General features: G+C 60.9%; 2 protein-coding genes across 3 annotated transcripts; one reads left to right on the top strand and one right to left on the bottom strand.

Moving 5' to 3' along the window:
* Positions 1–102: 102 nt before the first annotated feature.
* On the top strand, positions 103–6956 carry LOC115599538 (protein FAM160B2-like). Of its 2 annotated transcripts, none has more exons than XM_030464028.1 (17): positions 103–214; positions 315–393; positions 1933–2102; positions 2784–2888; positions 2973–3095; positions 3267–3425; positions 3524–3720; positions 3822–3930; positions 4015–4091; positions 4550–4739; positions 4850–5022; positions 5119–5232; positions 5320–5410; positions 5483–5626; positions 5852–5992; positions 6107–6207; positions 6317–6956. In XM_030464028.1, the coding sequence occupies exons 1-17, from the start codon at positions 170–172 to the stop codon at positions 6420–6422; spliced, it is 2124 nt and encodes a 707-aa protein (XP_030319888.1). In that variant the 5' UTR covers positions 103–169; the 3' UTR covers positions 6423–6956. The 2 variants fall into 2 exon arrangements, with proteins under 2 accessions (XP_030319888.1, XP_030319887.1); XM_030464027.1 differs by having other exon boundaries at positions 144–214; positions 4547–4739.
* A 260-nt stretch (positions 6957–7216) lies between these two features.
* Positions 7217–10101, bottom strand: LOC115599541 (8-oxo-dGDP phosphatase NUDT18-like). Its single transcript, XM_030464047.1, has 3 exons — positions 9522–10101; positions 8669–8882; positions 7217–7827 (listed from the first exon to the last, which is right to left on the bottom strand). Exons 1-3 carry the CDS (start codon positions 9681–9683, stop codon positions 7235–7237), a joined length of 969 nt encoding a protein of 322 aa, XP_030319907.1. The 5' UTR covers positions 9684–10101; the 3' UTR covers positions 7217–7234.
* Positions 10102–15202: the final 5101 nt, after the last annotated feature.

Below are 15202 nucleotides of genomic sequence, written 5' to 3'. Positions count from 1 at the left end.
CCGGATCCCGCAGCTCAGCTGCCGGGGGGAGGTCCCACGGCCGAGCCGCCCCCGCCCCGCGCCGGCCGTCGGGCGGAGCCACCGCAACGGGGCGGGACCGGGAGCGGGGGCCGGGAGCGGGGGGGGGTTCGGTAAGGGGAGGGGGGGGTTCGGTACCGGGTTCGCAGCCATGCTGAGCCGTCTGGGTGCTCTGCTGCAACAGGCGGTGGAGACGGTGAGCGGGGTCGGGACGGGGTCGGACTCACGGTGGGACCGGGGGCAGAGGGTGGGGGGGGGGTTCAGTGCACCCTTGACCCCCGTCCCGGTGTGTGCAGCGGGAGCCCAGCGTGGATCTGCTGGAAGCCTTCACCGAGCACTGGAAGGGAATCACCGGATACTACCTGGAGGCCACGGGTGAGTGGGGAGGTCCCCGTGAGGAGGGGTCCCTGTGAAGGTGGGGGGGTCTCTGTGCCCGAGGATGGGGTCCCGGTGGTATGGGAATAAGGTCCTTGAGGTGTAGGAACAGGGTCCCCTGGCCTGGGAGAGGGTCCCCGTGCCCCTAGGAGAGGGTCCCCTGGGCTGGGATTACGGTTCCTGTGGCCAAGGAGGGGGTCCCCGTGCTCTGGGTCGGGACCCCCCGTACCCTGCAACAGAACCTGGTGGCGTGGGTCAGGACCCCCGTGCTCCGAGTTGAGACCCCGTGTCCTGGGGCAGGTCCCCATGCTTGGGGTCAGGTCCCTGTGCTCTGGGTCAGGACTCTCGTTCCCTGGGTGGGGACCCTGTGCTCCGGGACAGGACCCCATGCCCTGGATCGGGACCCCCGTGCCCTCGGTGGGGCCCCCCCGTGCAGTAGCGGGGCACTGTGCCCACCCTAATGCCCCACAGGTAACCTGGCGTGTGTGTGTGGGGAGGGTGTTGGCATGGGACCCCCTTTTCCGTACCCCGGGAGGACTGATCCAGCTGAGTGCTTGACCCTGCTGAGCCCCGACCCCCGGTGGGGTCAGCACGGGGGGGTTTGGGTGGGTGCAGCCCCTCCTGGCAGCGTTTGCAGTCAGGAGCACATCCTTCTCCGGGAGCACCAGAAGCGGATCCTGGAGAGTTTCATCCCTTTCCTTGTCAGGATCTTCATCCTTCCCATTCCCCCTTTCCCTCCGGGGTGTCCGGGGTTGTCACCCCCCCTCCCTCCCCGACCCAGGGCAGCGGATGGGGCGGGTTTGGCAGCGCCATGAGCGGAAGGAGCAGCCGGGATTCCCGATTCCATCATCACATTGCCATCTAGTGTCGGGGGGGTCACATCCAACTCTTGGACACCCCAGAATTAACCTTTACCCAGCCCCGCGCCTTGCCAGGAGAGGAGGGGGAAAAAAAAACACAACAAAACACAGACAGCACTGTGTCCAGTTCTGGGCCCCCCAGCTCAGGAAGGAGCTTGAGGTGCTGGAGCAGGTCCGGAGAAGAGCAAGGAGGCTGTGAAGGGATCCAGCAGAATTGCTGTGAGGAAGGGCTGAGGGAGCTGGGGGTGTTGAGGCTGGAGAAGAGGAGGCTCAGGGGAGACCTCATCACTCTCTGCAACTCCCTGAAAGGAGGTTGGAGCCAGGGGGGGGTTGGGCTCTTTTCCCAGGCAACTCTCAGGAAGACAAGAGGGCAGGGTCTCAAGTTGTGCCAGGGGAGGTTTAGGTTGGAGATGAGAAAGGATTTCTTTCTGGAGAGGGTGATCAGGCATTGGAATGGGCTGCCCAGGGAAGGAGTGGATTCTCCGTGTCTGGAGATCTTTCCAAAGAGCCTGGATGTGGCACTGAGTGCCATGGGCTGGGAACCACGGGGGGAGTGGATCAAGGGTTGGACTTGATGAGCTCTGAGGTCCCTTCCAACCCAGCCCATTCTAGGATTCTATGATTCAGCAGCCACCCACCCTCCTTTCCCCCCCCCCCCCAAATTCTGGTGTGTCTGTAGATGAGAGCATCCCAGCCAGACAGACAGACATCCCCTGGCGCCTCCGGCAGATGTTGGACATCCTGGTGTACGAGGAGAAGCAGCGTTCCGCAGGGGAAGCTGGACCCTGCCTGGAGTACCTGCTGCAACACAAGTTGCTGGAGACCCTCAGCACGCTGGGCAAGGCAGAGGTGGGTCAGAGACACTTTTTTTTGGGTTGTTTTCCTAACCCCAAAGCACCCACAGCTTTTCCATCTGGCGTGGGTGCTGCTTGTCCCGTTTGGGATTACAAATCCTGCAGGACGAGGGGGGTTTCAGCAGCTCCCCCTCCCTTCTCTCAGAGTAACTATTAATACAGTACAGGGGCTGTCCCTGTGCTGCTAATAATAACCTTATAACTCCTTATAAATAGGTTTTGGCTCATGCAGAAGCAAGCTGCAGCACAGGGGGGGTCTCCTGAAATGTCCTCTGACCCTTCCCTGCCCCTCAGGGTTTGGTGTTTTGGGATGCTGGGCTTTAACTCATTATTTCTCACTATTTATTCTCATTATTTCTCATGATTTATTTCTCACTAGGGGTGAGAAAGGGGAAGTAAACCCCCTTTTTTTTTTTTCTATATTTTTTTTTAATTTATTCTACAAAAGAGCTCAGTTCAGAGGATGGAGTTTGGCCCTTCATAGCTACAAGGGCCCAGGGCAGGTGGGATGCCCCAGGGAGGGTCCTTGGCATTATCCTGGGGGAGCAAAACTGAGGTCTCTGTCCCTATAAACCACCTCCCCCTGACTGCTGGGTGACCTAATGGGCGATTTGGGGGCAGTTCCAGGGTACTCAGGGCTGGTGCTGATGCCTCTCCCTGTCTCCCCCCCTCCCAGTACCCCCCCGGGATGAGGCAGCAGGTCCTCCTCTTCTTCAGCAGGGTGCTGGGGCAGGTGCAGCACCCACTCCTGCACTACCTCAACGTCCACAGACCGGTGCAGGTGAGCTCCAGGGATGGGGAGGGGGTCAGGAGGGGGGTCCCAGGGCATCCAGCAGCCCAGCACCCCCTCTTCTTGCCCTGCCAGAAGCTGCTCCAGCTCAGTGGGGACCGGCTGAGCTCCGGCACGGAGAAGGAGGAGGTGCAGTTTGCTGCTGTCCTCTGCACGAAGATCAAGCAGGATCCCACCCTGCTGGCATACATCCTGGAGGTGACACCTCTTGGGGGGGCCACACCTCAAGGGGTTTTCTTTCTTTATTTAAGCTTTTGTTAATTTTTTTTTTTTTGAGGTGCTTTGCATCTCTGCAGAGCTCCCGGGGGATGAGTGGGAAGAAGAGGAGAGGGGGTGATGTGATGTTTTGCTGCTCCTCTTCCTCTCCAGGGCAAGAGCATCCTGAAAGGGAGGAGAGCCCAGGAGCTGCTGGCCAGCCCTGTGGAAGAGGGTGCAGAGCACTCCCTGGAAACCCCCCCAGCCCAGCCCTCCCCAGCACGGAGGGACAGCAACCTGGTCACCTCCTTGGTAGGACTCTGCAAGAGCCAGGTAGGGGCAAAAGAGCTGGTGAGGAGGGGGCATCTGGGGGGACAGGGGGGGCTGGCGGTGCTGCTGATACCTCCTCCTCCTCCTCCTCTTCCTTGCAGAAGAGCAGGGTGGCTCTGAAGGCTCGGGAGAACCTCCTCTTGCTGGTGGGGCTGGCCCAGGAGGGGGCTGCTGCCCACCTGGTGAGGGGCAGTGCCCTGTGCCAGCTCCTGGCAGAGCAGCTCTGTCACCTCTACAGCTCCCTGTCCCCCAGCACCCACCCCACTGACGTCCTCACCTTGGAGAAGGTCACCTGGAGGTAGGGGTGGGCATGGGGCAGGGTGGTCCCTGGGCTCTGCTGTGGCTTTGCTGCAATCCCCCCCTCCTGAACCAACCCCCTGTGTCCTCTGCCCCGTGCAGGTTGCAGGGGGATGCTGGTGGGGAGGGGGTTTTTCCTGGGAAGGAGAACCTGGTTGCTTTCTTCTGCTGGCTGGATTACCTGGAGGAGCTGGTGATGGGTGCCCACCCGGTAAGGAACCACCTGGAGAGACCCCTGCAGAGCACGGGCACCCCCAGCCCCACGCTGTGGCTCAGCCCCTCCTGTCACCCCCAGGTTGTGGCAGATGCCATCACAGAGGCTGTGGAGGAGAAGTTTTTCCAAGGCATTTTGCAGCCACAGCTCCTGGAGATGTGAGTGCCCGAGGGGAGGATGTCCAGGGAGATGCTGGGAGGGATGGAGCAGCTCTGGAGCCAGGCTGAGAGAGTTGTTCAGTCTGGAGAAAATAAAGAGAAGGTTCTGGGGAGACCTTGGAGCAGCTTCCAGTGGCTGGAGGGGCTGCAGGAAAGCTGGGGAGGGACTTGGGATGAGGGTGTGGAGGGATGGGATGAAGGGGGAATGGGTTTGAACTGGGAGAGGGGAGATTGAGGGTGGACATGAGGAAGAAATTCTTTGGTATGAGGGTGGTGGGACACTGAGATGGGTTCTGCAGGGAAGCTGTGGCTGCCCCATCCCTGGCATCCAACCATCCAGGCTGGGCTGGGGGGAGGTGTCCCTGCCCCATGGCGTTTGGCACTCAATGGTCTTTCGGGTCCCTTCCCACCCAAACCACTCTGGGATTCTTTACCAAGGACCCCCCTGTGCCCAGCAGGTCTGAGCTCTCTGTCCTCAGCACCACGGGGGTGCTGGCAGGGATGGTGAGGCAGCTCCGTGCCTCCCCCCTGCTCCACCACCTCATCCTCTTCCTGCTGGGATCAGAGCGGGACCCCGAGACCCCCGGGGACACCCCCCACCCCCTGCGCACCCAACTCATCGATCGCTGCGACCACCTCTCCGACGAGGTCAGACCCATCCTTGGGGTGGGGGGCTTGGGGAAGATGGGTGTGGGGGGGGGATATTAGGGGTTTGGGGGTCAGTGAGGGGTGGTCTCATCCTGCCCACCCTGCTGCAGATCAGCCTGGCCAGCCTGAGGCTCTTCGAGGAGCTCCTGCAGAAGCCCCACGAGCACGTGGCCCACAGCCTGGTGCTGAGGAACCTGGAGGGCAGGGGGTACCTGCACCCCGGACCCCCACCCATGCCTGACGAGCGTGGACCCCCCGAGCCAGACCCCGAGGAGGATGGGTTGTGAGCAAAGAGGGGAAGGGGGGGAGGAGGAATTGAGGGGGGGGGCAGCCCCCTCCTGATGCCCACCCAGCTGATGCCCCTGTGCTGGCTCCGCAGGGACCTGGAGGAGGATCCTTATTTCACTGATGGGTTCCCAGATGTTGGCTTTGAGACAGTGAAAAAACCTCTGTCCCCCCCCGGGAAGGGGCACGTCAATGAGGTGGTCAGCAGGTAGGGATGTGCAGAGGCTGCTGAAGCATCAGGGGGGCAGGGGGGGGGTCTGCATCCCCCTCCCCATCGCTCTCCTTTCCCTCCCAGCTTCCTCTGCCTGGTCCCCGAGGAGGCCAAAACCTCCTCCTGCCTGGAGGGGGGGGGCTATGACACCTACATCCACGATGCCCTGGCCATGGTGAGTGCCCGGGGGGGGTCTCCAGGGAGGTGGGGTTTGGCTTTGTCCCACCATCACCCCTCCCCTCTGCAGGTCCAGGCGTGCCGTGCCAATGCTGCCTCCTGGGGGTGGCCCCCAGCCCCTCGACCCCTCGACTCCTGCCCCCCCGAGGTGATGTTTTATGAGGGTCATTTCCTCAAGGTCCTCTTCGACCGGATGAGTCGCATCCTGGACCAGGTACTGGGGTGCCCAGGGTCTTTTCTTGCTCCGTGGCTTAGGGGATTTCCCAAGGTTTCCCCTGGCCACTGATGCTCTGGGCCACTCCACTCCTTCTCTGGGGGTCCTGGACCTGGGAGAGGAGGGGGCTGGGGGTGTGGGGGTGGCAGTAGCCATGGGAAGGCAGAGGGGATGAACACAACTGGCCGTGCCAGGTCCCACTCAGCATCCCCCACCCCATCCCAGCCCTACAGCCTCAACCTGCAGGTGACCTCGGTGCTGTCCCACCTGGCTGCTCTCCCCCATCCCCACCTCCACGAGTACCTGCTGGACCCCTACCTCAGCCTGGCACCTGGCTCCCGCTCCCTCTTCTCGGTCCTTGTCAGGGTAAAGTCACTTCCTGGGGTTTTTTGGTGTTGTTTTTTCTTTTTTCTTTTTTTTTTTTGGGGGGGTGGGGAGGATGTCACGGGGGGGTCTGACTCTTTGCCCCCCCACATGCAGGTGATGGGGGAGCTGATGCAGCGGCTCCAGCGGGTGCCCCATTTCAGAGCCAAACTGCTCCTGGTGAGGCAGCAGCTCCTGGGGATGGTGCCTGGAGAGCAGTGAGTGGGGTTTTGGGTTGGTTTTTTTTGGGGGGGGGGGGCCTTGGGGTGGGGGCAGTGCCTGTCCTTTGAAGAAGGGGTTACCCCAGTGTGTACTTTCTCCCTGCAGGATGGAGCACACGATGCTCTTCCAGGGGGTGGTGGTGCTGGAGGAGTTCTGCAAGGAGCTGGCTGCCATCGCCCTGGTCAAGGGACCACCCAAGGGACCCCCCTGAGCTGAGGCTCCCTGACCCCCCCACGGAGCACCCCCTCTTCGTCCAGGCTGCGGTGGCCACCAGGGATGGTGGCTCTGGTGGCCCTGCTGGGACTGGTACGTCCCCAGTGGTGGTGGCACTGACCCCAGGGGGTCCTGTGAGGAAAATGGCTCCAAATCCTTCAGCACCCACCTTGGCCAACATGGGGGGATGCCCCCTCCCCAGGGCAAGGTGCAGCCCTTCAGGGTGCCAAGTACCCCGTGCTGGGGTTCCTCCTGGGTGCTGGGTTCCTGCTCTCCCCCCCTGCCCCATCTGGGGGTTGTCCCCAGTGACTCGAGCAGGGTGGTTTCTGTGTTGGCAATAATGGGGGGCACGGTGACACCCCCTGGGCTGCAGGGACTCAATCACTGCCCCCAGCTCTGGGGGCACAAGGTCTGTCTGTCTGTCTGTCTGTGGCTCCTGTCTGGCAGGAGGGGGTGGGGGGTGCACCCCAAACCCTGCACACTTTTTGTCCCCTGGGTGATGGGACTGTGCTGCAATAAAGCTGGGAGCTCAGCACTGGCTGGACTGGGAGATACTGGGAGGCAAAAGGGGATCCCCCCTCATTGTCCATACTCACCCCATCCTCCTTCCCACACACCCCCAGACCCACCCTCTCCATCTCCTCCCTCACCCCCCCATCCATACCCCCCTCCCCCTTCAACCACAGCCAGGTGGGTGCCAGAAGCAACAATTGGGTTTATTTCTGCCCTGCCTGGTTCTCAGCCCACCCCAAAACATCCCCCACCCCTTTACCCCCCCCCCGGCCCCCCCTCTTGCCCAAAGCCCGGGCATCAACTGCGGATGGGGACCGTGGTGCGGAGCCGGTGCAGGATGCGGCCCCTCAACCCCTCCTCCTCCACTTTCCACCAGGAGAATTTGGGACCCTGGGGCTGGGGGGGCACAGCCCCGGGGCTGCCGGGTGGGATGCTCAGCACCACGTTAAAGCAAACCCCATCACCCCCCCCGGGACCTCCAGCTCGGTGCTGCAGCCCCAGCAAACCCGGGGGTCCCGGGCGGGGGTCCTGGGGGGGCAGGCAGTCCCTGAGCAGGCGCAGAACGGGCAGGCACAGACCCCCCCTCAGCTCGGCTGGGGATGTGCCACAGACCACCACGGGTAAGTGGGGGGTCCCGGCCGTGCCCAGCAGCACCCAGAGGTCCCCGGTGGCGTTGGTGAAGACCACCAGGACCCTGAGGCAGAGGGGGGCAGAGGGCAGGTCCTGTGGCAGGGTGGGGGGGTGCGGGGGGCTGCGGTGGTAGCGGGTGGCCAGGGCCAGCAAGGGCAGGATGTCCAGGGCACGCAGGGGAAGGGCTTGGGGGTCCCCAGCCCACCAGGTTGCCTGCAGGGACTCGGTGTCAGCCTCCTCCAGGGTCTTCAGGGTCCCACCTGGGGGCAGAGAGGGGGGGGGACAAAGGTGATGGAGCACAGGGGTGGTGGCAGGGGACAGCAGAACCCCAGCACTGGGCTGGCAAGGGGTGCCAGTGCCTGGTCATGGGGCTGCTGGGGGCACGAAGACCTCCCCACCCCCATCATGGGGCTGATACGGGACACCAAGACCCCAGTGTGGGGAGTAGGGGGATGTGGGGCTGGTGCTGGTGCTGGCAGGGGATACTGGTGTGACCATCGTGGGACTGGCAGGGGACACTGGTGCCCTGGAGACGCCAAAGCCTTTCAAAGTGGGGCTTGTAAGGGACACTGATGGTGACTGTGGGGCTGTTTGGGGTCAGTGATGGTCACCATGGGGCTTTTTGGGGTAAGTGATGGTGACTGTGGTGCTGTTTGGGATCAGTGATGGTGACTGTGTTGCTGTTTGGGATCAGTGATGGTCACCATGGGGCTGTTAGGGGTCACTGATGGTCACCATGGGGCTGTTTAGGGTCACTGATGGTCACCATGGTGCTGTCTGGGGATTCTGTTGCCCATCACGGGGCTGTTTGGGGTCACTGATGGTCACCGTGGGGCTGTCTGGGGTAAGTGATGGTGACTATGGGGCTGTTTAGGGTCACTGATGGTCACCGTGGGGCTGTCTGGGGTAAGTGATGGTGACTATGGGGCTTTTTGGGGTAAGTGATGGTGACTATGGTGCTGTTTGGGGTCAGTGTTGGTCACCATGGTGCTGTTTGGGATCACTGATGTCCCTCACGGTGCTGCCAGGGGACACCCACGCCCCACCTCAGGATGCACCAGGTGAGCCCCATCCTCCTCCCCCCTCTCCAGAGCCCCTCACCCGTGGGCTGTGCCAGGAAGACGAAGCGGATCCAGGCCGGGCCCCTCTCCTCCAGGGCCAGCAAGGTGAGGGGTTGGCATTCCAGCCCCGTCTCCTCCTTCACCTCCCTCCTCACCGCCTCCAGGATGCTCTCCCCGGGCTCCATCCTCCCCGCCGGGAGGTACCACTGCCCGCGGCACCCGGGCTTCGCCTCCTGCACCAGCAGCACCCGGTCCTGGGGGGGTTCGGTGAGTAGGGGGTGGTACCGGGGGGTGGTACTGGGGGATGGTACCACGGGGTGGAACCGGGGGGTGGTACCGGGGGATGGTGCCGAGGTATGATACCGAGGGATGGTACCGGGGAGTGGTACCGAGGGAGGTACCGGGGGATGGTACCGGGGGCTGATACTGGGGAGTGGTACCAGGGGGTGGTACCGGGGGGTGGTACCGAGGGATGGGACCGGGGGATGGGACCGAGGGATGGTACCGGGGAGTGAAAGCTGGGGGTGGTACCGAGGTATGATACCGAGGGATGGTACCGGGGGATGGTACCGGGGGTTGATACTGGGGAGTGGTACCAGGGGGTGGCACCAGGGGGTGGTACCGGGGGGTGGTACCGAGGAGTGGAAGCTGGGGGTGGTACCGAGGTATGATACCGAGGGATGGTACCGGGGGGTGGTACCGAGGAAGGTACCGGGGGATGGTACCGGGGGCTGATACTGGGGAGTGGTACCGGGGGTGGTACTGGGGGATGATACCGAGGGATGGTACCGGGGGTGGTACAGGGGATGGTACCGAGGGAGGTACCGGGGATGGTACGGGGGTGGTACCGGTACCGGGGGTGGTACCGGGGGTCCCCACGGGGTCCGTCTCACCTCCTCGTTGAAGAGCACGGCCAAGACCACGTAGCAGACGTCCCGTCCCAGGCGGATGGGGGGGCCGGGGGGGGCGGGGGGACCCTCGATGCTCTCCCCCGTCACCTCCCACCCGCAGCCCCCCAGCACCGCGTCCAACTCCGCTGCTGGAGCTTCCCCCATGGGACCCCCGTGGGCTGGATGGGGAGGGGGGCCGGGGGGGGCGGGATCGTCGAGCGGGACCCTCGGGAACCCTGCTCAGGGGGTAGCGGGGTTTTGAGGAGGGGAGGGCACCCCCCAAACGTGCAGGCGGAGGGAGAGGGAGCCCCGGGTGGGCTGGAGGGGAAGGGGGGGGTCTGGTGATTGCGGGGGGCAGGGGGGGGGTGCAGGGGGGGAAGGGGTCTCCCATATGCGGGGTGCTGGAGGGGCAGGGCTTGCTGGACTGGGGGATGTGGAGGGGGGAGTAAGAGGGGAAGGGTCTGGGGGGCTCGGGGGGGACGTAGCAAGGGAAGAGCTCGGTGGCTTTGGCGATGCAGGGGGGGTTGCAATAGGGGAAGGGTCTGCTGGATTGGGGGACCCCCAGGGGGGTGCAGGACGGGAAGGGGTGTCCGGACTGCAGCGTGTAGGAGGGGAAATAATAGGGGAAGGGGGCCCGGGGGGGGGGGGGGGCGGGGGGGGCTGCGGTAGGGAAAGGTTTGCTGGATTGGGGGAGGCAGGGGGGGGCAGAGGAGGGGAAGGGGTGACTGGACTGGGGTGTGTAGAGGGGGCTGTAGGGGAAGAGCTCGCTGGATTTGGGGATGCGGGGGGGGCTGCGGTAGGGGAAGGGGTGGCTGGATTGGGGGGTGCAGGGGAAAGGGAAACACGTGAAGGGTTGGCTGGACTGGAGGAGGGAGGGGGGCCAGGGGCGGCTGGACTGGGGGATACTGGAGGCAAAGGATGGCCGGACTGGGGGGCACTGGGAGGCAAAGGATGGCCGGACTGGGGGGCACTGGGGGGCAAGGGGCGGCTGGACTGCGGGACACCCGGAGTGGGGTAGAAGAAGGGGTGCGGGGTGCCTGGGGGACTGAGATCAAGGGTCTGGGGGGGCCAGGGGGTGCTGGACTGCAGGGTGCTATAGGGGAAGGGCTGATCGGGGTATGGGGGGGCATGAGGGGAAAAGTGGGGGGGTCCGCGGGGTGCCGGGGGGCGAGAGGGGCTGCAGGGTGCTATAGTGGATGGGCGAGCTGGGGAGGGGGGTGCTGGGCTGGGGGGAGAAGGGGCTGTGGGGCTGCAGGGTGCCCCGAGGGGTGCAGCGGGGGGGGGGTTGGGGATTTGGGTGCAGGGTGCAAGAGGAGGTTTCGAGGGGGGGTGAAGGGTGCGGTAAGGGAAAGGTTTTGGGGGCTGCGGGGTGGAATGAGGGGGTCTGGGGCGCACTAAGGAGGAAGAGTTTGGGGATCAGCTGGGTGAAACGGGGGGATTTGGGGAGCAGAAGGTTTTGGGGGGCTGCGGGGTGCGACAAGGGGGACTTGGGGTGCAGCAGCAGGATGTTGGGGGGCTGCAGGGTGCAGCGGGGGTTTGGGTGCAGCAGGGAAGGTTTGGGGGGGGCTGGAGGATGCGACAAGGGGGACTTGGGGTGCAGCAGGGGATGTTTTGGGGTCTGCAGGATGCAATGAGGGGTCTGGGGTGCAGCAGGGGGGTTTTGGGGGGCTGTAGAGTGCAATGAGGGGTGTGGGGTGACGCAGGGGAGGTTTTGGGGGGCTGTAGCGTGCAATGAGGGGTTTGGGTGCAGCAGGGGGGGTTTTGGGGGTCTGCAAGGTGCAATGAGGGGGTTGGGTGCAGCGGGGGGGGGTTTGGGGGACTACAGGGTGCAATGAGGGGTGTGGGGTGACGCAGGGGGGTTTTGGGGGGCTGTAGGGTGCGTTGAGGGGGTTTGGGTGCAGCAGGGGGGTTTTGGGGGGCTGTAGGGTGCATGAGGGTCTGGGGTGACGCAGGGGGGGTTTGGGGGGCTGTAGGGTGCAATGAGGGGGTTTGGGTGCAGCAGCAGAATGTTGGGGGGGCTGCGGGGTGCAGCGGGGGTTTGGGTGCAGCAGTGGGGTTTTGGGGGGCTGTAGGGTGCAATGAGGGGGTTGGGTGCAGCAGGGGGGGTTTTGGGGGGCTGTAGGGCAATGAGGGGTCTGGGTGCAGCAGCAGAATGCTGGGGGGCTGCGGGGTGCAGCGGGGCTCGGGGCTGCAGCAGGGGAGGTTTTTGGGGTTCCGCAGGGTGCAGGGGGGTCCCCGCAGCCCCCCGCTCCACCGCGCATGCGCAGGGCACTCACCGCTCCCGGGCTCCGCCTCTTAGGCTCCGCCCGCCGCTTCCCATTGGACCGTCGGAGCTGCCAATCACTGCGGGATGAGGGGCGGAGCTTGGCCTTAAAGGGGCCGCAGGACTCCAGATCCGATGGGGGGCGGTGTTTTTGTTTATTCTTCAGTTTTCGGTTCGGTTTCCTTTTTTCTGTTTTTTTATTTATTTAACTTGTTTTTTTCCTCCTCATAGGCCGGGATTTTATTTTTCTACCAAGCCAGAAACTCCGCACACCCCCGGCTGCTTTTTGGGGACAGATCTGAGCTTTTTATTAATAATAAAATGAACTTTAAGCCTGGGAAACCTCCTCGGGCCGGTGCTGTAACCTCCTTTCTCCCCTTTCTTTATGCTTTTTCTTTGCTTTCTCTCGTCCCGTGTTGATTCTCTCTTTTCCTTTCTCTCTTTTATTAATTTTTCTTTCTTTTTTTTTTTTTTCGGGGGGGGGTTGGGGGTCGGGGCCGTGCGGGAAATGCCCGCGCTGCCCCGCACCTCCCGGTCCCGGTACCAGAGCTGCCAGGTCTACCCCGGGAAAAAAAGGTTAAAAATAAAATAAAATGAAATTAAATAAAAGAAAATGAAATAAAATAAAGTAAAATAAAGTAAAATGAAACAAAACAAAATAAAATAAAATAAAATAAAATAAAATAAAATAATAAAATAAATTAAATAAATTAAATAAAATAAAAAATAAAATAAATAAAATAAAGTAAAATGAAATAAAATAAAATGAAATAAAATGAAATAAAATGAAATAAAATAAAGTAAAATGAAATAAAATAAAATAGAATAAAACAAAAAATAAAAAAAATAAAATAAAGTAAAATAAAATAAAATAAAAAATAAAATTAAATTAAATTAAATAATGAAATAAATAAATAAAATTAAATAAAATAAAACAAAAAATAAATGAAATAAAATAAATAAAATAAATAAATAAAATAAAAAATAAATAAAACAAAAAATAAATGAAATAAAATAAAATAAAATAAAGTAAAATAAAATAAAAAATAAAATAAATAAAATAAAACAAAACAAAAAATATAATAAATTAAAATAAAATAAAATAAAATAAACAAAATAAAACTGTGAGACCCCACGGCCGCTCTCCCATTTTTGCCAGTTGCTGCTCCTAAACTCCAGTTATCCAGACCTGGCTCCCAAAGACTGAAACTCCCGAAACCCTTCCCACAGCACCACCCCAAAACCTCGGGGCTTTTTCAGGAGTTTTTTGCCCCCCAGCCCATCCCCAGCACCGCGGGAACTCAGCGGGGGCTCCCGGAGCATCAATTGGGTGAGAAAAGGGGATCCTGGGGGGTTTTACCGGGCGGGGAGGGGGGGCACAGGAGTCAAGGGGGGGGAAAAGGGGTCTGGGGGGAGGTAGAAAGGAGTCGGGGGGCAAATGAGTCGGGGGGGGAGAAAGGAGTCGGGGGGCAAACAAGTCGGGGGGTGTCAGAAAGGAATCGGGGAGGGGGGGGGGGGGGGAAGTAATCGGGGGGGGAAGAGGAGTCGGGAATTGGGAAAGGAGTTGGGGGTGTCAGAAAGGAGTCGGGGGGTTTTGGAAAGAAGTCGGGGGGGAAAAGGGGTCCGGGGGGGTTTGGAAGGAGTCGGGGAGGGAAAAGGGGTCCCGGGGAGGGGGGATAGAAAGGAGTCGGGGAGCAAAGGAGTCGGGGGGTGTCAGAAAGGAATCGGGGGGGGGGGGTGGAAAGGAATCGGGAGGGGAAAGAGGAGTCGGGAACTGGGAAAGGAGTTGGGGGGTGTGGGAAAGAGGAGGGGGAAAGGAGTCGGGGGGGCAGAAAGGAGTCGGGGGGCTTGGGAAAGAAATCGGGGGGGGGAAAAGGGGTCCGGGGGGGGGTTGGAAAGGAGTCGGGGGGCAAACCAGTCGGGGGGTGTCAGAAAGGAATCGGGGAGGGGGGGTGGGTGGGAAGTAATCGGGGGGGGGAAGAGGAGTCGGGAACTGGGAAAGGGTTGGGGGTGTCAGAAAGGAGTCGGGGGGTTTGGAAAGAAGTCGGGGGGGAAAAGGGGTCCGGGGGGTTTGGAAGGAGTCGGGGAGGGAAAAGGGGTCACGGGATGGGTAGAAAGGAGTCGGGGGACAAACGAGTCGGGGGGGGAGAAAGGAGTCGGGGAGGGGGGTGGAAAGGAATCGGGGGGGAAGAGGAGTCGGGAATTGGAAAGGAGTTGGGGGGTGTGGGAAAGAGGAGGGGGGGTTCAGAAAGGAGTCGGGGGTTGGGAAAGAAGTCGGGGGGGAAAGGGCCCGGAGGTTGGAAAAGAGTTGGGGGGTGTGGGAAGGGTCTCTGGGGGTCTCTGCCTGAGATCAGAGCCCCGCACCCTGAGCACTTGTGTCCTCACTCACTCTGCCTCCAAAGAGGTCCGGTTGGTCCCTACAGGGGGGTTCGGGTCCACCCGGGAGAGAACAGGGCGGGCAAAGGAGTTGGGGGGGGGGGGGAGGAGGAAACGGGGAGGGAAATGAGTCGAGGGGTATCAGAATGGAGTCGGGGGGTTGGGAAAGAAGTCGGGGAGGGAAAAAGGGTCCGGGTCCTACAGGGGGTTCGGGTCCAACTCTCCCTCTCCCCCCCTTGCTGTGATTGGCTGCCCCACGAGTTACCAGGGCTAGCAGACGATCGCGGGCACTCGCCCACCGCTCCCCGTGTGCCACCCCCCATGGGTGCTCTGCTCTCCCGCCCCGGGTTGTTGGGGCTGGGGGGTTACAGAGCGCTCTGTCCTTTGTCTTGGACATTTCCCCCTCCCAACATTCTTTTGGGGGGGGGGTCCGGGGGGCTCCGTCTCCCCGTGTGTCCCCTCTGTGTGTTTCCCTCTCTCTGGGTGCTGCTGCTACAGATTTCACCGATTTCATTGATTTAATTGATTGGTTTCACTGATTCTGTTGCTGATGCTGCTGACGGTCCCTACCCCTACCCCTACCCCTGCCCCCAGCTGCAGTTTTACCCCTGGGGCTCCAGAACCACTGGGGACACAGAGAAGGCAGAAACTGTTCCCCAAAGCACATCAGAAATTCCAGCACTGAGTTGGGGACAAGGATCAGAGTGACCAGGATGGATTATTGCAGGCTAAGGCTGAGGTCCCCTGCACCATGAGTGGCCCAAATCAGAAAGGTGTTGAAGGTACCAAACTTTGGATGCAGTGTCACCCTGCCCTTGGCAGGCATCTTCCATCCCCAGAGTCCCTGCAGCCTTTCTGGTTTTCTGCACCATAACCCCAATTGTATGGAATTTTCTTTTTTACTTTTTTTGGGTTGAGGCTCCATTCCCCAGCTCATAGTGTGACAAAAATCAGGGAGGTGCAAATCTGATGCAGTGTTATCCTTGGCATGCCTTTTCCAACCCCAGAATCCCTGGCAGTGTGGGCTTTATACATTTCTAAACCC

The sequence above is a fragment of the Calypte anna genome, chromosome 22 (assembly GCF_003957555.1).
Source record: "Calypte anna isolate BGI_N300 chromosome 22, bCalAnn1_v1.p, whole genome shotgun sequence".
NCBI classification, from domain to species: Eukaryota; Metazoa; Chordata; class Aves; order Apodiformes; family Trochilidae; genus Calypte; species Calypte anna.
Note: the sequence above shows the minus strand (reverse complement) of the source record. Positions and strands in the feature narration are given on the sequence as shown.